Source organism: Pantherophis guttatus, chromosome 1, assembly GCF_059756535.1.
Source record: "Pantherophis guttatus breed Tessera chromosome 1, ASM5975653v1, whole genome shotgun sequence".
In the NCBI taxonomy this organism is placed as follows: Eukaryota; Metazoa; Chordata; class Lepidosauria; order Squamata; family Colubridae; genus Pantherophis; species Pantherophis guttatus.
Genome location: NC_142063.1, coordinates 188,222,661 through 188,245,732, shown reverse-complemented (window position 1 = coordinate 188,245,732; position 23,072 = coordinate 188,222,661). Strand labels below are relative to the sequence as shown.

The window sequence follows — 23,072 nt, the reverse complement described above, 5'->3', positions numbered from 1 at the left end:
TAAAATTCCTGCTTTTAAACAATCAATTGCATTTCTCTGATATAAATTGCTATAAAGACTGCAGTGATTTGTTCTATGCCTGGATAGCAATACAAGTGCCTTCCTTGTACCAATGCTATAGTGAGTGAAATTGTCCATACTTTGATCTCTGCACCAGCTGCAGATTGAATCTAAATTTTCTTTGGTCTCACAATAATAAATAAAGCACTTTAATAGTATTTGTCATGCTAACCACCCTTTTATTTTATGATTTGCTGTTTCCAGGGCACAGACAGAAGCTTGATGACTCTAAACCTAGTTTGTTCTCAGAGCGTCTCAGTGATTTAGGGCGCATTCCTCATTCCAGTATGAGAGTAGGGGTCCCGACTCAGAGCCCACGGCCCCCCTTGAACTCTGCACCAAGCCCTTTTAATCCACAAGGACAGAGTCAGATTACAGGTAAGAGACAGAGCCATGGGCTTTTACAGACCATGGTAATCACTGATTGTAGGTCTTCTGTTGCTTCAAACTGGAGAAGGATGTTGCCAGATAAAAGCATAAACAAATGTAAATTACCTGGGGATAGTTTTTATTTTTGTAATATTGATTACTGGGACCTTTTAGATTATTCTTTCTGATTTGAAATCAAAATTAAAAGACATGATAATAAAATCTAAAAAACAAGTTCCTCCTTGGGATAACGTTCATGTATTCATAAAATATATTTGACTATTCGAGTGGGGTATATTTATTTAGGATGTCTTGCATAGCATAGTAATTTCCCTCAAATATTATTTTAACACATGTATCCGATGTACAGTGCCAAGAGTCACTTTGGCTAGTAAGATAGGTGGCATATAAATTTAATAAATAAATAAAATTATTCCAATGTCCAATTATAAACCACAATTATGAATTAAAGCACTTAAAGTTATAGATATTTCATCAGTTTGCAAACCAAAATGGATTTCATTGTCTAAAATATTATGTATAGAAGTAAGGAAATTCTAAAAAATTTGATGGTTCATTAAAAAAAGGAGATAAATTTAATAAGTAGTTGATTAAAATTCACATGCAAATAAATAATAATTTTCACTGTCTTCCATTTAATTATAAGCAGCTTATTGAATAGAGCCAAACTATATTATTTCCACTGTACAGCTTGCTTATGAAAAAATAGGTTTTAGAACTATCTAAAAGTTACCTTTTGTGTAACTTGCATCTGTTTGCAGATCTAATCAATTGAAGTTCTGAAAACACATTTTCTTTGAAGAATTTTGAAGGCTGTTTGGACCCCAGGCAATCAACTTTCACTGTAGCCTATTCATATATTCATATATTACTTATTTGTAGGGCACTCATTTAGAATGTCGGGTGGAATCTGCATTCCTGGTTTTCCCAACATTATTCTCCTACAACTCTACATCATGGCATTCTGTAGTGAGCACAAAAGTTTTAACTAGGGTTGCCATAACCTGGACGTCTGGTTTTTAAAAACGTGTGTCTCTGTATGTGCATAGATAGAGATGATAGAGATATAGCTTTATATGGTGCAGTTCCAATATTTATACATTCTCCTGTAGTAAACAACTCAATAATAAAATACATTACAATATAAAAAGGCAAAAGGAGTTATTAAAAAGATGTAAATTTATCTTCTCAGGATAACATTTTCCACTGTGAAGGTAAGGTCACCTGGAAAGTCTTTTCTCATACACTCATCAACCACTCTTGAAATGAGGAGAAGTGCTTCTCCATCAGATTTTGATCTTCAAAGAATTCTAAGCCTTTGCGTCACTAATGCCTTGAATTCTGATTAGAATTCAAAATGAAAAATGATGTAGCCCTTGCAAATATACAGTGTGATCTGTAAGTGTGTACCCAACGTCATTGTGGCATCTTTAAATCATGAATTTGATTCTTCCCATCGCCTCCCCATTTAAAGCAGATTGAAGTCCTTCTAGAATCTGTACATCTCTGGACCAAAAACATTCCAGTATCATCTAGAGTAAGTTTCAGTTTAACCAGCTTCCAGAGTTGTAGTATTAAAAAGTTGTTTGCATTCTACTGCTACATACCTGTTCTGTGTATTTCTTCTATGTTTAAGAATGTTAGTTTTACTGGATAAGGCCAATAACTCTTTTACTCCACTATTGTGTGTCACCTAGTAACTAACCAGATACAGGTATAAGAGGGTAGTTGTCCTCTTCCACTTTTGCAACTGAAACTGATATTTAGAAACTGATATTTAAACAGTATGCTCTAAAAGGTAATTTACAATCATCCAAACTGGTGATCATTAAAAGACCGGTTCTCCATATATTCATCAGTCCCCTTGTAAAACTCTCTAAATTGCTGTTCCTTAACACATTTCATACCATCAATCCACAATATAGCGTGGTTTTGAGGAAAGAAGTATATCTGTTTATATCCTTTTATCTAATCACAGAGGATATCTCTGAGGTTTAACAGTGAGAAAGGAAGAAAAAATCTCTCTATCCCTATTTTCTATACTATATTCATATCCTTCTATCAAGTCTTCCCTTACCTATTTTCACATAAACTTTAAAAAAAAATTCCAAGAAACTACTCTAGAGCCTTAGCTGCTTTGGCAGTCTTTTTTCCAGCAATTCCCATCCTAAGGACTCTAGACATTTAATATACCTTTTTAGCAGAGTCACAAATCAGGCTAATGTGTCATGGAGCTTTTCATTTTAAGATTCCCTTCCTGACAAGCCAGCTTCTATACTACTAATGTATGTGTGAAGTTTGAATTTTTAGAATTCATATACATTATTTTCCATTTGCTTACATTAAATAATACTTAGTTTGCAGTTTACCATTGACAATCTTGACCATGCTATTGATTCATTTACAATCTTGGCCATTGATGTAGATCATTTTTTAAGGAATCTCTCCAATGTTGATTAATGTTGAACCCACTTTACATATCACTTCAAGGTGAAAATTGCTCATTAATTCTTAGTCTTGTTTTCCTATCTTATAGCCAACTCATAAACCATGACAACGCACATCTCCAGTGGTTTCGATGGGGGATTTTGTAAAAGGTTTTATGAATTATTTAAATGCAAAAAGATGCAACTTTTAGTAAATACCTCCACATGCTTAGCTATGAATATATAGTTTATTCTTAGTAGGTTTTATTTTTACTAGGCTTATTTTTTTTAATAACACTATATTAAAAATGAGAACAAGTTTTTTGACTTCAAGTGATGATTGTTTCATTTCATCACAAAGTTAATGTCTTACAAGTTTTGCAATGTACTAATATATCATTCTTTTTTTTCTTTTTTCTTTTGTAGAAAATCTGCTAGGCTGGGGTTAGCAGCATACTACATTTTATTTTATTCTAGACCAACAGCAGTACATTAAAATCTTGTAAACAATAGCTGTTTATCTGAATGGTATTAAAAACATAACTCTAGGAATTTGCTATCAATTCAGGCTAGCTGAACAGTAGCAGTAAATAAATCCCATCCAGATTAGATGACAGAGGTCATGCTACTTGGCAAAAGAGAGCAATTTGTATTGCAAAGAATTCTTATTCTCTGTTGAAATACACATTGGCTTTCTGGGATAGTGATGATTTCCACTATACTCCAAAGTTTTTATTTTAGTTCTGACTGTGGTTTTTTTTTTTTTTTTTTTTTGTGAGATTTTAAAATGTTCAGTGCTGAAAATTCAGTGGAAGAGGCAATCAGAAAGGAAGAACATGAGCAGACTGAATACAATGCACTATTAGGCACTGAATATGATTTACTTGTAGAAAAGAAAAGAAATACCTCACTTTATAGTATAATAGAAGTACTACTTTCAATAAAATTATCTGCAGTCAGGTTAAAACATTCCACCGCACCCAGGCTAGTTTTACAGTATTTCTCTGTAATGATAGGGCAAATCGTACCAAAATCAAACCTTTCTTATCTTTATAATAAGTTCTCAACTGTTTAGTTTAGTAGAGGGCTGGGGGTGGGGGTGGGGACTTGCTTTCTTATTAGTATAGGGATGATTCAGTGCAATTTTTAAAGGTGGTACAATGCTCATGCATGATATAGATGGAAACTATGGTTTACAACCATTTTCTGTAGATCTGGAATTCCCTGACAGTCTCCTCAATGGGAATATGTGTCATTAGGCAATCTTTTCTGAATGACGACTTGACCTACTTCTACTGATCTTCTTCTTCTACAAAGCTTTAAGTCACAGCTTAGTGGAATGAAGGAAATAGTAATACTTGAATATTACATCCCCAAAACATATCTCAGAATCATCTGGATTTTGAAATTATTTCGGCAAATTTGCTAAAATGTTTATTTGAAAGTATACAGTTTTGAAAACTACTTATCCAAGCTAATCAATCCAAATTATCAAAATACATTTTTTAAGCATTTAATGGCTCCCTAGGGTTTTTTTTTTTTAACCCCTCCCATTTAGTCGTCAGATTCTTGGAGACTGCCTGGACAATTCTCTGCAGTTTTCTTGACAAAGCTTTTCAGAAGTGGTTCGCTATTGCTTTCTTTCTAGGGCTGAGAGAAAATGACTACCCCAAGGTCACCCAGTGGTTTTTGCCTAAGGCAGGACTAGAATTCTGGGTCTCTCAAGTTTCTAAACTGACATTAAAGTTCCACTATTAACCCTGAAACCTGGCATCTTATGTTGTGAATGAAAGCTAGGTATTTACAAGATACCTTAAAACCTGGAAGAAGGCCAACTGAAAACAAAGAGACTTAATTCTATGTATAGTATTGCTAAAATTATGATGCATGTTATTACACAACAGATATACCTGCATATTTATATTTGACATACCTTCAAAACTTGAATGCAGCCCAGCAGACAACTATTGTGGCTTGAAAAGTGCCTGGCAAATCCCAAATTTTTGCATTCTCAGACAGGAAGCAAAACCAAGAGGCTTTTTCAAAATCCTAGTAGTCAACCAATCACCGCTAATGGGTCACAGGTTGATCTTGTTATGAAATGCATTGTTGGCATGTTAGGAAAATTGATCATTGGTTCATTATAAGCCTAAGCATAGCTACTATTTAATCCCAAATCAAACTGCATATTTTTATCAGAGAAGTAGATGTCGATCCAAGTATTACATTTAATTTTCTTTTCAGGATTCATATATTATGTTCTCTGAGAATACTGTATACATTTTATATTTTCTATATAAGATATATATACTCTTGTGGAGTATATATATGGGTGGGTGTCAAATTCACTTCGTCACGGTGGCGTCACATGACGTATCAGGACTTTTCTCCCCTTCGCTAAACCGGGCGGGGCAGCGCCAGCACGTGACGCATCCAGGCCAAGGGCTGTGAGTTTGACACCCCTGCTCTAGTGGGTGCTGACTGCCTCTTCCTTGCATTCATGTACATGTAAAAATAATTTATTTATATCTGTTGATTTAAATCTAAGGCATAATAAGAAAATGTAAAGTATGCAGCATGTGCATAAATTACCAGAATTAATTAAATACATAATAAATTGTCATTCAGATATAAAACATTCAAAAAGAATATATTTTTTCTCAGAAAAACATAGAGCCAAATAAAATTTAAAACATATATAAAAGATTTGTCAGTTCAAAATATGTGGGTTTGCTGCATTCCCTCCCCAATAACTATACGTTTCTATACTATTATATTTGAACAAATAATTTTTGCAATATTTTAGAATCTGTTTTTAATCTGATACTTTTCTAAAATATAATTGCAAATTTTTGAGATAGGAGAAAGTTAAAAGTTTAATAGCGTAAAATTTTGGTCAGTGGAAATGATGCAATCTCAGTGAAGAAGTTGTAGATAATATAATTGAAAGTTTATTGTCATTATGGTAATAATCTGGTTGTATTAACTTTTTAAATTTGGATTAGAACAAGTTGGATTTTGTTTTTTGGAGTTGATCTTTACATTTATTTTCAGCAAATAAATGCTGATGGATTTGTTTTCTCTTGTCAGGCTCCTTGAGGTGGAAACTATGCTTATTATCAGTTCAGATTGTTTCATGGTCCTAGAAGTCCATTTTTAACATGCAATTGCATGATCACATTATGCTGGTTTCAAGAATAGTGTCATGTCATGCAGATGTACTTCAGTAATGCATACTCATTATTATATTTCTGTGGTATCTCTTATTTCCTAATAGCATATTTACCTGAACACTTAGCTTGTCAATCAGCACGTGGAAAATATGCCGATTAGAAAAAATATGTCACTTGTACATATACTAACTTTATATTTTAGTGTCTGAAAGAAATAATATATGAACAAACATAATTGTGAATCCAATAGGTGTCATTATGAATTTGCAATATGAGTTTGCTAAAAGTAGCATATAAATGTATACTTGCTGTTGGACTATTCTACTGTTGGATGATTCTAATTATATCTATTAATAGATATAATTATTTTTTGGAATATATACAGGATCTTCATGCTACTTAGTTTATAGCCACAGAGTCGAATGAATAAAAATAAGCACATCAAATCTATTAAGTATGCATTTTTGAATCAGTCAAAATTTATGAGTACTTAATAGACTTGATGTTTGTCATATTCAAGATTGTTGATTGTTAGATATCTGCGTGACTTATATGCTAAGTAAACCACTGCTCTATTTTGCTGACCCAGGAGCAAATCCTTAACAGTGTCACCTAGGCAGGTTCCTGTTGAAAAAGGTGCTTTTCCTATGGATAGCTATGACACTCCCTCTGCTGTCCAATCTAGATCTTAGTTTTATAGGCTAAGTAAGCTCCTTCCCCCAGTTCTGCCTGACTTTTTGGCCACTCCTATCATTTTTAACTTATTTCCCAAAGTTCAACTTCTTAATGGGTTTTAACATTTTGTATTATGTCATAATTGTCCTTTCCTGCTGCAAGGTAGAGATGCTCCTTATAACTTTTTAGATGTGAGAATGGCTAGAGAAGGAAGTGTAAAAGATAAGACCATGCTATGGCATCTGGAAAAGGAACAAAACTTTATAACAATACTTTAAAATGGAAATAACATTTTAGTTTGTTAACTATTTTCCATTGTAACGCTGGGGTTCAGTAAAAGCTGCTCTTATTTCTTTTATTTTTAGGTTTAGTGGTCTACCAGTGAGGTTTTTATAAAGAAATAATCTTTGTAAAATATGATTTTGTCATGTTAACTATCCATAGGAAATATATGAAACCTCCTTCTTTTAATATCTCCACTTCATTCACTGGTGGTATTTTTTTTCTGTGCTGCATTTTGCAATATAATGTGCTTTATATCTGCTTCTGATTGAATATATTTTAAAATACATCTTTTTATATTTGTGTTTTTTGTTTATTGGGCCTATCTGTACCTCCTCATTATCATTAAAGCAGCTATGTTCCTTCCTTCCTTCCTTCCTTCTCTCCCTCCCTCCCTCCCTCCCTTAGAGATCTCGCTTAGAGATTAAAGTGCTACTTTTTCTGTTAATTAACTGAAAGAGAGAGATGTAGATGACATGGATTTGTCCATTTGTATTTAATTCTAATATGAATATTATTTGTTTTAATTCTAAAGAGTTATATATGATCTGGAATCTTCGCATACAAAATATATTTTCATTTTTTTCTTGGCATAATAGAAAGTTTAATTCACAACCATAGTTCATTGTTCACAACAAACTAAAAAAATAGCTTTATTTGCTATTGACATGTGTTTAAAACAATTGGTTACATTTCACAAAATGATGTGAAATGGGTTACCATTTTGCTCAAAATGTTTTCTAATAGGCTGGGAAGCACAGTTCAATGTAAGAAATAGCTAAAAATGCTATGTGCATAACTGAGAGTAAGAACTTTACACTAAGAAACTGAGATAAGAATAATTAAATCTTAGGTTTGACTTGAAACTATTTCATCTCCCTAATTTCAGGCCAGCTCAGGAGATATTTATCACTGCAAGGCCTAGTTTTCTGAAGCAAATGCTTTTGCTTTTCCTAGACCTCTATTGCTATCACTGCCCCTCTTCCTTCTTCTGAATCACTCATACATAATTATTTGTATAATTCAGTCTAAATATGCACCTTGGTTGCTAAGAGCATTTGCTTCTTGTCTTACCTGTTGTAGCTTGTATCGTTTTCTTTCTAAGATCTTTTAAATGTTTAAATATACACTTAAAACTGCCTAGAGAGAGCTATAAAGCACTATAAAGTGGTATATAAGTTTAAGCGCTATTGCTATATACAGGGAGGTTTCAGAAATCATCAAATGTCATCTCTAAAGCTGAACATAGTTTTGGAATTCCACACGTAAGTTTTTAGCTGGACCTGAGCTTGGCAACCTTTACTGGAATCTTGATTTAGAAAAGTTTTGGATTTTAAGCTCTTGTCTGTCTATGTTATTTTATTTGTTATTAGCATTTGTATGCTACCTACTCTGCTTTGGAATTTGAATGTAAAAGAAAAAAAATCAGATTGCATCTTTCTTTAGATATCTACTCTAACCTATTGCTAATAATCAGGTTGCTTTTGTTAAGCAAAACTTTTCTCAGCCAAATTCAATCTGAAATCTTTTATAATATGCGCTAAGTTTTAGTTAGTTTTAGTTTTAGTAATATTTTATTAAATTTAATTAGCAGCTCCTTAGCATTGAAGTAAAGTTAGGACATTCATCCCTAAAATTGCAAACAAAATAAAATTTTTGCATTTAGGAAATGCCTCCTTTACTTTCAGAGTAATGCTTTTAGGTTCCTAAACAATGCTTTCTGAAAAAATGTACTCATAATGTATGTTGTAGAATGAAGAATAATCCTTTCCAAAGAATAATAAAACTATCTATCTATCTATCTATCTATCTATCTATCTATCTATCTATCTATCTATCTATCTATCTATCTATCATCTAAAATTCGTCAAGCAATGTCTGAATAGTGGAAGGGAAAAAGCTGAATCTAAACGATGTTAGATAGAGAGGGAGAGAAAAATGGTTTTCATATGATTATATAAATTTCCCGAATAGTACCCTGTTTTCCCCAAAATAAGACATCCGCTGATAATAAGCCCAATCGGGCTTTTGAGCGCATGGCAATAGGGCCAAGCACTTATTTCAGGGTTCAAAAAAATAGAAAACATTTTCTTCTGCCAGCTAATTATTATAAATGGATCTCTATTTACAAAACAGTGGTAAAATTACATTAACATATAGTTATTTTATAAATAGAAATACTCCAGGAATGATAATAGTCAAATATCCCCCCAGAAGGATCAGAAAGCAATTTCTCTTGCATGGATGAACAAATTCTTGTTTTCAGTCCTACATTGCTTGATACTGTTAATAAGGAACTTCTTTTCCAGCCTATTTCTCCAGTCAGGAAATGAAAGTTGGGTATTATTTGGTTCAGATCAAAATATTCTGTGAAGTGGGATTGAGAAGCAAAGTAACTGTCAGAAACCAACGAGCAATTTATCATTTTTAATATGAATTGGCAAGTAATTGTACTAACCTCCTGATGTGCCTAATCCTGTGCAAATACGAAAAGAATTTACAGGACTTTTCTCACTGTATCACTTTCACATGACAAACATAGCACTTGGATAAAAGTTTCCAAACATGGTTTCTAGCATCTTTTGGTAAGTCCAGAAAAGGCTTCAATCTAAACCTATCAAGCTTTGGGTTTGGTACATGGTTATAGCCTAGATCAGTGGTTCTTAAATTATTTGATGCAATTATTCTTTTTCCCAGTCTCAGATAATGTAATAACCCACCCCAAACATATTCTTGTTTTACATAAGCATCTGTCCCCAATTACATTCTCAATTATAAACAAGCAAATACAAATTGCTCCATTACCCCAGGATATATCCAAGTTGCCCCCAGTTTAAGAACCATTGGGTCTAGATGGATCAAATGTTTCCATTGGATAAATTAACTTCCTGTATTTTTTGTATAGGAATACTTTTTTACTTTGCAAATGCATTCAAATCTGGTAAATGGGTATACCTCTGATTTTCTGCCTATTTCTAAAGCTGGCATTTCTCTTTTGAAATTTCCCATCTCTTCCAAACCACATACATACAGAAGGAAATAGGAAATATGACATCATCACTAACACACTGTAAAGTTAGTAGCAGGAACTAGCAATATAATAATGGCTGGAATCATTGAATCAGAGAGTTGGAACAGCCCCCAAACACCTGATAGTTGGCCAATATTTGTTGTGAATCCCTCCAATAATGGAGAACCCAACACCTCTCTCTAGGTATTGGTTCCACGGTCACATTGCTCCTATAATTAGGAAGTTCTTCCAATCAGATCTGACTTTCTGTAGTTTACATCCCTCATTCTGTGGTTTCCATTCTGGGTGATAGAGAAGAGGCAAAGTTATATATAAATTTCTAGCATGACATGAATTTTGTTTTAATGTTCTTCATATAATCACATTTTCAATGGAAAGTCATTTCATCCTCCAGCAGTAAGAAAGTCTGTCAAGGAATTTTCAAAAAATGTAAGTTAGTGGAGAGGGAGAAAGAGATTTCACACCCTTGGTTGAATAAGGAACATTGTAAATTACATTAAACTATTGCTAGTTCTAGTTTTTAAAGATACATAAAATGAATTTTTATAGGAACCTTTTCTTCTTTTTTAATATATTATCTTGCCCCATAACAGGTTTGTGTCATAAAAGCAAATTGAAATTTTTTCACTGAGTGTCTATTACAAATACAATCCTTATTACAGAATGGTTATGCTATTCCGTTCCTCAGAATTTTTTTCAGGGCACTATTTTGATATTACCTAATATGTGTGATTATTTGTGTGTGTATGTGTTCCACTCTGGCTCATCTCCAACATCTAGGATTCTAATATGTGTTTCACAAGTAATAAATTCTTCCAGATAAAGCTTGGAATAATAAAAGTCTAAAGAACTGAAAACTGTAACCATAGTTCTGAAATGAAATCATCCAGCATCCTGAAGTCCCTTTTTTCATTTTAGATTTATTTCTGCTGTGCCTCTTCCATTTCCCATGTCCTTGGATATTCTTAACATCAGATTTTCTAACTTCTGGACCTTCATCACTGACAATTGTTTTAACATCAGCTATTTACTTCCTTTATCCCCATCATCAAATTCTAATCTGGAAGTTATTCTTCCTATTGGAAAGCATTTGATCAGTCTTTCATAGGACATATCTTTCAGCTTCAGTCCTCAAAAGCCTCTCTGAAATCAAACTGGGCTGCATTTTACATGAATGCTGTTAGTTTCAAGTTTCAGGAGTCAGCCTGATGTTGTCAGTTCTGAATAGTAAAAAGGGAAGAAAAAGACCCAGTGCTTGAAGTTCTTCTCATATGTTCCCATCTTACATATCGTACTTAGACTTTCTGTCTCCACCAACTGTTCCTGTCTTTCGTTTTAAATTATTTTCTCTTTTGTTTTGTTTTTAGACCCCAGACAAGCACAGTCATCCCCTCCATGGTCCTATGACCAGTCTTACCCATCATATTTGAGCCAGATGACTTCACCATCCATTCATTCCACAACTCCCTTGTCCTCCACACGAGGTACAGGGCTTCCTGCCATCACCGATGTGCCCAGGCGGCTCTCAGGTAAAGACTGTGTTTGAATTAAACTAGTTATCTCAGAGGGAAGCTAGGAAAGCCAAGAACAGCTTAGTACATTTGTACTTAGTAGATACAATATTTATTTTTAGGTGCATTTTATTAAAAAGAATTGGGGTTCCTCTGTGAGGTAACCACCTCACTTTGCAGTGATTTGAATGCTGAAAATTCCGTGATGTCTCAGGATCTCATTGCTTTACTATGCTCTGTTCCATGCTATTTTTAAAAGCAGGAATACTTTACCTCATTTATATGAACAGCTGCTCTTCTCCTTCTCCTTCTCCTTCTCCTTCTCCTTCTCTTCCTTCTCCGCCTCCTCTCCTTCCTTCCTTCCTTCCTTCCTTCCTTCCTTCCTTCCTTCCTTCCTTCCTTCCTAAATTTGCCCACCCATTATTGTTAAAAACTCCATAGCTGTAATATTTTGATCACACTCTATTCTTCTAGAGTTAATAGGCAGAGAAAATGACTTTATTATGTAATCAAGATCCCTCTCAGAAGCTAGGAAATTAAAGAATAGAATGCCATCTTGGAATAGGTTGAGGATGGTAGCAATGAAAAAGGAATGAAAATCTTCACAGAAATAATGCTAAGTATCAGCAATACTAAGTCTAAACAAATTATCACTTGTTAAAAAAAGTATGTTCTCTTGGAAAATAATCTTATTGTTATATTGCAACCCAGCCCTTCATTGTCATCCTCTGTAGTTTGTTATTAGTGTCCTGTTTGCCTGAAGTATGATTTATGATTAACCTGTAAAAAACTCTATATGATCTGCTTTCCTCATCTTTTTGTCAAGTTGGCAAGACACAGTTTTTATCATTCCGTGCACCTGTTTGACTCTCAGCCAGGTGAATGTCTATAGAATATATAGTATCATTGACAGGCTAAACTGCAGCCAGGAGTCATACAGGATTTGATTTGTCTGGTTTCTTTCTTTTCTTTTATCTTAGGGATGGGAATTTGTTATATTTCAAAAGAAAGAGCAATACGAATCAACATCTTTATTCTCAGCTATTCAGTCTGTCTTCAGATGTTTATCTTCATATCCATATCGGGTAGATTCGAATGTATGACTTCTGGAAATGCCAGCCAGCTTGTTGTTGTTATTTTTTCCTTTTAATTGAAATAGAACCCATACAACTGACTTTAAATTTAGGCCATCTTCACTTACTTCAAGTCTCTGTAGTGTCAAGTCAGTGATTTTTTTTTTTTTTGCAATTTTTGCTACTGGCAAATACCTGCGGGAAGCAGTAGGTTGGGATCCAGAGCCCCTGCTTGTCAGTATTCATTCCAGCTTAAGTGTCTCACATGGGGAAGAGCCAAAGAACTTGGACATCTCATCTCATCCCATTAGAAAAAGAAAAAAAACAGCACTTCCTTTGTTCATAGTTTCTAAGAAAAGGTAAATTCTTTCACTAAACTTAACATGGTGTTTCCCTCCCTTTTTTCAAAGAAAGAGAACAAGCCTTTTAGTTAGAGAATTATGGCTTTGAGGTGACTGAACAAGTTATAATTTAACTAAAAGTACAGCAAAAAAAAAGGATCATTATTGATGTTTTTAAACTGAGACTATAATAAATTATCTTGAAATTTGAAATAATAGTACACATATTGCCAATTTGTATTTTATAACATATAACAATTTTCAATTATTATTGATAGAATTCCAAAGAAGTAGTGGGGACAGGGGAAGTATTTAAATGGAATACCCTGCCGTGACTAAAAAATAGAAATTGGAAAGGAAGAAAATTAAAGAATTTCATTATCAGAATTGGAAAAACACAGAAAGCCAAATGTTAAATCAAGAAAGATAATCCTGATCTAAGGATCAGCAAAGAAGAAAGGCATGAAGACAAGATTTAAATAGGAGATTAGTGTTGAAGATATTAGGAAGATCGGGAAGAGACTGCTAACTTCAAGCTTTAATGAAAAAAAAGGAAGCTATTCAGATGGCATTTTCTTATTCAGAGAGTTAAAGGATCCTTTTATAAAGTATAGTCATAGGGTGTTCTATATCAACTTCCTTACTACTATATTTAAATCAGCGTTGGTATTTGAACAAAATATAAAGGCTTTATGCTTCCAGTAGCTAATAACATAATGCTTAGAAAAGCAGCAGGAATCTTTAATTCTGATATATTGCACAACCATATTTCCATTTTAAACAGTGTTTACAGTGATTATTGGTTAAATAGAGTTAAATATATTAATGTCAACATCTGGCTTTTCTTTATTAGTGTCAAGCAAAATAAGGAATCTAGCCACATTTATGGTTAAGGAATTTAAAGAAGTCCTCCCACCATTTACCATCACACATTTATCATGCTGATGTTCTTGGCATCTTTAACAGTCTATAGCTGTCTAGATATATTAGGGTTATATTAGTGTTTCAGACAGCAAACAGAAAGTTTGAAAGGGCAATAGATGTCATAAATACTTGGGTTCTCCTATCCGGGAATTGCCAATATATGAAAGTACTCTCTTTGAGTTTTGGCAATTATTTCTCATGAATACTCGGCATGTTACACTCAGTTCATTTCCTTACAATCAATCCTAGATTCTGAATTGAACTCCACTACCTGACCATCTTTGCTCCAGTTGCAGTTATTTGTGTTGGTAGCTTGATTTCTGTTGTTCGTGCCACCTCTGTCACCCTTGAAAAAAAATAAAAATTTCAAAACTATAATGGTGGAAGGAAAATTATTTGTGTTTTGAGGGTATATTTTATGAATACAGAATAATAGAGTTGGAAGGAACTTGGAGGTCTTCTAGGCCAACACCCTGCTCAAGCAGGAGACTCTATACCATTTCATACAAATGGCTGTCCAATCTCTTCTTAAAAACCTCCAGTGATGAAGAACCCACAACTTCTGAAGCCAAACGATTCCACTGGTTAATTATTATTGCTGTCAGGAAATTTCTCCATAGTTCTAGATTGCTTCTCTCTGATTAGTTTCCATCCATTGCTTCTTGTTCTGTCTTCAGATGCTTTGGAGAATACGTTGACTTCCTGTTCTTTGTGGCAGCCATTTAGATATTGGAAGACTACTATCATGTCACCTGTAGTTCTTCTTTTCATTAAACTAGAAATACCCAATTCCTGCAATCCATTTTTCATATGTTTTTACCTTCACTTTTCTAATCATCTTTGTTGCTCTTCTCTGCACCCTTTCTAGAGCCTTTACATCTTTTTTATATGGTGGCAACCAAATCTGGATGCAATATGTGGTCTTATCAAGACATTATAAAGTAGGACTAATACTTCACATGATCTTGAATCTATTTCTCTATTAATGCAGCATAGAACTGTGTTAGCTTTTTTGGCAGCTGCAGCATACTGCTGGCTCATATTGAAATACTTACCCATTAGGACTCCTAGATCTCTCATAGTTATTGCTTTTGAGCCAGGTACCACCTACAATATTCTATACCTGTGCATTTGGTTTTTCTTAGCATAAAACCTTACTTTTCTCATTGAATTTCATTTTGTTGGATAGGGTTCAGTTCACATCTATCAAGATCCTTCTGGATCTTGAGCGTATCTTCTGGTGTCTTGACTATCCCGCCAGCTTGATGACGACTGCAATTTGATGAGTTCACTTTTTACCCTCTCACCTAAATCATTTATGAAGATACTGAAGAGTACTGGGCCTGAGACAGAACTTTGAGATACTCTACTGCATACTTCTCTCCATATAGATGTAGTTCCACTGAAGACTACTTGCTGAGTGTGCTTGGTCAGCCAGTTACAAATCCATCTGGTGATTATGCTGTGTAACCCACATTTTTCTATCTTAGGTTGTAGTCTACTTTATCAAATGCCTTACTAAAGTCCAAGTACAGTATATTGTGTTTGTAGCATTTCTCTGGTCTACTAATTTAGTCACTTTGTCAAAAAATGCAACAAGATTTGTTTGGCATGATCTGTTTTTGATAAATCTATGTTGGATTCTGGTTTTAACTTTGTTTCCCTGTAGGTGTTCGCAGATTTGTTGTTTAACTTTATTTATTATCTTCATTTATTTATTAGGAAAGAAAATGAGGGTTTTGATCGTATATATTTTGCTTACCGTTGACTTGATAATCCTAATGGCTCTGCTAGACAAAAGTAGGATGTGGGGACATGGATAGTAAGATGTATTTAACAAGTGAGTTAGCAAATGTGTTAAGGCATTTATAATAAAACTCTACATTATGTGCCATATCTGGACATTGACTGGCACAATAAAAAGCTGTAAAGTGCTTTTGCATTTGGAGATTAGGCTTTCTTTTTTCCTTTTAGGAAACATAATGATCAGGTTAGGATTACATTTTTTTTCTGGGAATGGCAAGCCATGTCTCAATTCCATATTCCATTAGCTCATGTAACCTAGAGGAAAAGTGTCAAAGAAGTGTTGATTTGCTATCCTATTTACTCCAAGTAATGTATTATTTTAATGTTGAACAATACATGATTCTTAAGTGTTTGCTTTTAGATTGCAAAAGGTTCAGCTAATTCAACACTATTGTTTGCCCACTTTTTAACCCTCTGTACATAGAAACCTGTGCATAATCTCTCTTTCTCTCCTTTTTGCAATTAATATTCAAAGTTATTCATGCTTATACTAAATTATTATAAAAGTAATAATTCTAAAACTACAATGTTGTATTTTGCTTGTTCAACTTTGAAAGGTGTAGTAACTGCAGTGGTTACTGTCTGAGTTTTAGAGTTTGGTCAGCTCTGGTTCGGGAGCAATTAATGTATAAAATCCCATAGTTTGCATGCATGCAGTCTGGAATTATCTGTTAGTATAAGTGGTGACTCCTTAGCTTTAATACCACCGAGATAATGTTGTATTTAGCTTAATCTTTTTCTTCAGTTGAAGGCTTGTATATATTGAACAGCTATTATCTTCTGTCCAACCTCAAGGTTGGGGAAAATGGTAAAGAAAGTGGAGGGTTCTGGAAGAACTGGATTATTATTTTGACCCTTAATACAATTCAGGCTGTGATGCTGGATGGAGGCCACATTGGCCGCTTTTAGAGATGTGTGGTAAGCTATGAATGGTGAGCATGCAACCATTCTTGTCTTGCTAGGCTTTGTAGGCGCCTTTGATCCTAGACCACTTACAGGGTTGGAAGTGGGAAGCACTTTTTTACAGTGGTTCTGCTCCTTCCTAAGTGAATATAGTCAGTGTTTGCAGGTTGAGCTCTTGGGCATGCCAATGTGAGGTATTCCAAGGCTTGTTTCTCCCTTGTACCATTTAACATGTACATTAACTGCTAGAAAAGGTCATCTGCCAACAGAACGGACATCATTAATGTACCAATAATATCTAGCCATACATCTGTATACCAGACCAAATGGGAGATATGATGGAAATCTTGATCCAGTGTCAAGAATTTAAAGAATCAGAATCTAAAAGGAGAGAAATTGGTTCTGATTCAGCCCAAACATCTGATTCTGGGGTGCAGCCCACCAAGATCTAAGCAACCTTAGATCTTGATGGGGCTGCATCTCCCTGAAAGAGCAAGCTCACAATCTGAGGGCACTCCTAGATTTGGGGTTCCTGCTAATCAAGCAGAAGGGCATTTGCCCTGTTTTGCCGGCTGTAACAGTTACAGCCTTACCAAGAACAGGGCACTCTGAAGACAGTTACTCATCCTCTGTGATCTTGCACCTGGATTTCTACAATTCACTATACATGAGTTACCTTTGAAAATCACCTGGAAATGCAACTCCCCCTGCACAATTTCCATATAATACAGCTACTATGATTGGTTATCGATCTGTTTCCAGGTGTAGTTTAAGGAGATAGTTAATACCTATATATTTTGGGGATTCAATATCTTAGAGACTACCTATTCCAACTAAATTCTGCTTACCCAGCCAAGAGGTATAGGGAGCACCTGCTGAAGATTTTCTCCTATCAGAAGGTACATGAAAGGAAGAGAACTGAAGTACATAAACCCAGTGACTGATTGTTTACCCCACTGGACAAAACAAGAATGACCACACTGGAGTTAAAACTGGCTTTTTTATGATTAAGCAGCTAGAGGAAAATCTGTACCATTACTGTTATTATTCACATTTTATTGTTTACTTATTTAATTAAAGTCTTCTTTGTATTCTGACTGATTTTGTACACATCTTGTTTAGCCTCTGGGGTGAAATGGTTTATAAATCTTATAAATAAAAAGTAAAATGCACACATACACATATGCACACATATATAAAGAGAAAGTTTCACCTTGTAAAGATGGAGATTTGCCAAAAGATGAGTTATTTAAACTAAAAAGATCTGTGGAATAATCCATTTCATTAGGTTGATTTGTGATGTTCCTAAATGAAGCTGCAGGCTTAAAAATGTCATCTGGCAACCATAGAGTGTATTTCACATAATTTTTATTTTTGCTGCATTCTCTCTCTTCCCTCCCCCCTCTCTCATATGTGGGGGGTGGGGGAGAAAGAACAAATTATGAATTTATAGATGCATGTGGACAATTAGAGCCCTTGTATATGTGTCAAGGAGGAAGTTTATGGAAGATAATGGAATCCATTCCAGTAAACATTAAAACAGAAATAATGTCCCCAGCAAAATCAATGGAAGTTCTGCAGTTGATTTTACTGGAGCCAGAATGTCACCCAAAGTTAGTCATTACTAACAGTAAGTATGTGCTAGTTGTACAATGACTGTTAAATTTAACTGAATTTAATTTTGTCTAAGGCAAATGAGCAGCCAAAAATCCTTATGATAATGGCCCTGTAAGAAGACCAGCTAAAATGTTTTGAAAGTGATTTTTTTTTCAGTAGGGGATCATAATGAAACAGAGCTTTTTAGCATTCTTTAAACTATGCTTACTAATTTGATGGACTTATAATAGGGATTTTAATTAATATTCCAATTTTTCCCCCATGGTGAATGTTCATTTTGTGATCTCATACTATACTTTTCAAACAGAAAGTACTCTTTTTTTAGCCTTTAGCCTTTGAGACCTTTATCTGTAAAGGCTATATTAGAATACCCTAATTTGATATATTGGCAAATTGGTGCAGTATTTTTTTTTTCTAGCGAAGATATCAGACCAAGTCAGTTTGAAAAATTTAAAAGATGGCATACATCTGTTCTAGAGGAAAACAAGGTTGGTTTGTATTTTTAAAAATCAAGAGGTCCAATTAAAGTCTTGCAGTCTTAATGCCTAGTTTAGTGCTTGAGCTACTAGTACATTATTCACCCTTTGGTGTACAATTCCAGAATAGGGCCACTTTACATATTAGATGTGAAACTAAAGCCAATAGAATAATTTTGCATGTATTTCCCTATCTTTATTGCCAAATATCTTCTCTGGGCCAAACTCAGCATTATGGAGAATAGCACTGAAACAACCTTTGTAAATCATTTTCTCTAATTCAATCCCGATCTCCTAAAATTTAGCTGAAACTGTGATGACACGAAGTTAATTTCTCTAGTTTGCGGCGGCTGTGGTAGGGAAACATGAAGTATTAACTTTCTTTTCCTGGATATAAGGAGATAGATATTAAGAAAATGGTATGATTGTCTCTTTTTGTGCAATCAAAATTTGGCCCAATTTTGATGCAAAAACTAGGGTTATGCAAATCCTCTGAAAGAGAAGCACTTACAAAGCACCTTTTGTTGAATTATTAAAGCAGTCATATCTTTTTACTGACTCATATGGCTTCACATAGCTGCATCAGCACTTTGCCTTATTTTTCCCAAGCTCTTATTTAAAGGTTCTGAAGCATTTCTTCCAAAGGATGTGCATAGTCCTAGCAGCCATCAACACAAACAGGCAGACACTCAGGAGCAGGATTTGCTTTCTCTACAATTCTCCTACTTTCTGTTGGACTACATATTCAGATTTTCAGTTTTTTACAAAAGCTAAACTAAACCATTGACTATAAATTTACTTGAATTCTTTGACTAAATTATGTCTTTATTTTTTAAAAATTCACAGTAAAGAGGAATGGCATAGAGATTGTGTTGGGATTGTTCAAAGTAGAATTACTCTCTCAGTGATGTGCTACATATGTCAGTTTTTACATGTATAATAATCCTGATGCCTTAATGGAAGGTAAGAATGCAAGAAAACTCAATAAAGGGGAAAAAAATCTATATACTCTTGGGCAGTCTATTTTTAATGAGGGTTAACCAAAGGGGAAAAAATTGGTGAAACTTTCTGAAATGGAATATATTTGTTGCTGGCACAGGAAATAGCACACTGCAATCAATGTGTGAGTGTATAGATATGTTTTATCTGAGCTCTTTTGTGCAATATGTTTTATATTTAGGACACATATCAGGATTTGCATCTGTTTTCAGAACTTGCTGCTAACAGTTAGTAATGATGCCAAAATACACTTGAGTTCCAGCTTGAGACCAAATGATACTGCCTTTTTTGTTATTCCTAATTTGAAGTCTGATATTAATTAGAGACATTTTCCATAAGCACCATATCCTTTTTCTGAAGTGCTCATTAAAATTATATTAACTTAAACTGGAATAAGGCCTCACAGCCTGAACTGCTTTGGTAATAATTTATTCCTAACTGGCTTTTTTGTCATTTGGGTAAACAACATGCTAATTCTTAATGGGAAGAACAAAAAGTCTGATTCCAAACATATAAAAGGAACAAATCTTACCACCCCAGCCTCTGAGACAAAAATCAATAAGAGGTTCAACGTGGGAGGCCCCCAGAATTGGGGTTCTAAGAACTCTTACTGGAATTCTATTTTTCACTGAGGATAATTGGTAAGAATGGCCAGATTGAGAAGCAGGACCAACAAGTCAGAAGAAAAATTCAGTTTCCTTTTCTCAGATGACTTTCTTCAGTTATGACATATAATCCAGGTCAGGATCAAAGGTAATATCACTGCATTTGACCCTAATGCTAAACCTAGGCTGGCCTAGGCTTCCGTCAGGCCTACAGTACCCAATTAACCATTCAAATTATGGTTTGAAGTTGGCTTATTACTATTTGGTCATAGTTAAAGCTAATTCGTTTAGTCTGGGTTTGAGTGGCAGTGGCAGTGAAGGAAAAATGCATAAATCGAAGGGAGGTTTTCTGAACTCTGGTGTAAAATGAGCAGGGAGCCTGCAAGCACATGCCTATTATAGTAACCCATTATTTTAATGGTTTAACCAAACCAGCCCAAACAGCCTACTGTAATTTAACAAGAACTTTATTTGTTTGTGCCTTCTATCTGCTCTACTTGCTAGGCCATCCTTTGACCTGCCATATGATGGATTCTTTGGTGTACACAAGGCATTTGTATGGTTTTTCACATACCTTAGAAATCAATGCACTTATGTGTCAAAAATTCCTTTCTAATGACTGTGATGACATTCTCAAAATATTTTCTCGGCACACAAATATTTGCTAAATATCTGGCAATGACTCAATATTCCGCATGCATTTTTGGTAAGATTTTGCAGAAACAATAATAAAATGTCCAAACTATATTGTAGTCCTGTAGTAGCATTCACTAAGTATCTTTAGCAGCTACTGTTCAATAATATTGGAAAATTAGGTGGGATTTGGAATAAATATTGTGGTGATATCTGATATTCAGAAGTAGTAGTATTTGATATTAAAAATATTGTAATGTGAATATTAAAAAGATCTGACACCTGACATGCAGTAGCAGTTAATGTTTGGCAGAAAGTGATATACAACATTAACATAAAGCAATAATGGATAGATATGTGAAGGCGGTTTGTATCTGATAGCTATCTAGCAATTGAATTAGTATATTTTTATGTATTTTTTCCTTGAATTCATTTATTCAGACAATCTGTAGAAATTACATCTGTTATCAAATTTAATTCTGAAATTCAGTTAATAAATTTCAAGATTGTTTCAATTCTGAGTCCAGGACAAACTTGAAAATAAATATGGATAAGATCAACCTAGATTTCACCATGTTTACTGTCTCCTCATGCTCCCAGAACAATCTTGAACAAGTGTGCAGGGGCACAAAACATTCAAATGTAGAAATATATCCACATTTGATATTTTGGCCTATATTTATTCTCATGTGAATATATTTCCACCTGTATAATGGAAATCCCTGTGTTCTCTATTCCTGTATGCTTTCTGTGCCCCAGATTTATTCAAATGATTCTCCTATCATTCCATAACTATTTTACAAGATACAAAGGGGTATACCTGAAGAGGGAATTGATTAATTTGTGGATATCATTCCATCAATGGATGGACACAGTTACAATTCTTACTCTTGTTGTTCTGTACAAGACCACTGCTTAAGAAAAGAAAAAAGATGAAAAAGAAAGAAGGCAGGGAAAGGGGACATTAATTCGTTTGAAATACTTTGAAATTTAAAAAAAAATAGCAACACATGACTAACTTTGTCTGGGTATAAAAGCTAAGCAGAGTTGGGCCTGATTAATATTTGGATGAAAGTACTCTTAAACAATTATGAGGACTATGGAATAAGCTGGGAAATGTAGGGGTGGAGAAACTGAATCACAGAAAAAGTGACAAATCTTGTTGGGAAGAAAGCTACATAGATATTCTCTGGAGTCACCAAGATGGACTTAAAGAAAGCTTTAGTCTGTATATCTTGCTGCAGTTCCTGCGTTGGGGTCATAAAAGTAATAGGAACAGTAGCTTCATACAGTAAATCCTGTAACTAGGCATTGAAGAGGCATAGAATGAAAGAACTACATTAAAGTTGAAGAATACATACGATAGCATAACGTATCAAATGTGTGTGTGTGTGTGTGTGTGCGCACAGGCACACAGATGCACATGCCTTCAAGTCAATTTTGACCATTGGCAACTGCCTGGATTAGTCCCTACCAGGCAAGATTTTCAGAAGTGGATTGCCACTGCTTTTTTGAGAATTTCATTGTCTCCTTTGCAAAGATGCCTAATAATTCTATTGTAAGTTAGAACTGCATTTGTGAAATACAATTAACATTTTCATGAATTTAGATCTACATTTTTGGAATATAATTCTCACATTCTTAAGTGAAACAATTCTGTATTCAAATGGTACTGTATTAAATTCAGACCTTCTTGTCTTTCTTACTTTCCTACCAATAGCCTATGCATTTGTGATATCCAACCTATTTTCAAGTTACTGTATATATACATTTTTATCTTCTTTATTCATATATTGCACATTCCTTTGCAGTGATTAATGTTAGAAATAGCTTATTTTTGTCCTCTTCATAGTACTGTACCATTCAGCATGATTAATCATTTTCTTCATTATTTACAAAATGTTAGATTTTTCTCTTCCCTTTCCAATTGCTCTCTTTGTGTTGCTGTTAATGATGATCACTAAACCCCTTTTTCTTCCTTTGTATATTTTCCCAATTGGACAGCAGATTTGCTCCTTGGTTTCAATTACCATATTTATTCTGATGTTATTTAATTTTTTTTTGTCTAGCGTTATCTTACATTTTTATTAATGTTCCTGGCTGCCATACCATTTTGAAAATTCCCCATAATCTCAAGTGAATTTGAA

At 34.3% G+C, this 23,072-nt stretch overlaps 1 protein-coding gene across 6 annotated transcripts in view; it reads left to right on the top strand.

The window, feature by feature from the left end:
• RUNX2 (RUNX family transcription factor 2) overlaps positions 1-23,072 on the top strand; it is a 233,008-nt gene that overhangs the window by 126,377 nt on the left and 83,559 nt on the right. For 2 of the 6 annotated variants that reach the window (XM_034426775.3, XM_034426778.3), the window contains exons 6-7: positions 265-438; positions 11,405-11,566. In XM_034426775.3, the coding sequence (XP_034282666.1) occupies positions 265-438; positions 11,405-11,566 (336 nt within the window). The remainder of the gene's footprint in view (positions 1-264; positions 439-11,404; positions 11,567-23,072) is intronic. The other 4 variants (XM_060689384.2, XM_034426781.3, XM_034426777.3 and 1 more) reach the window with 2 other exon arrangements.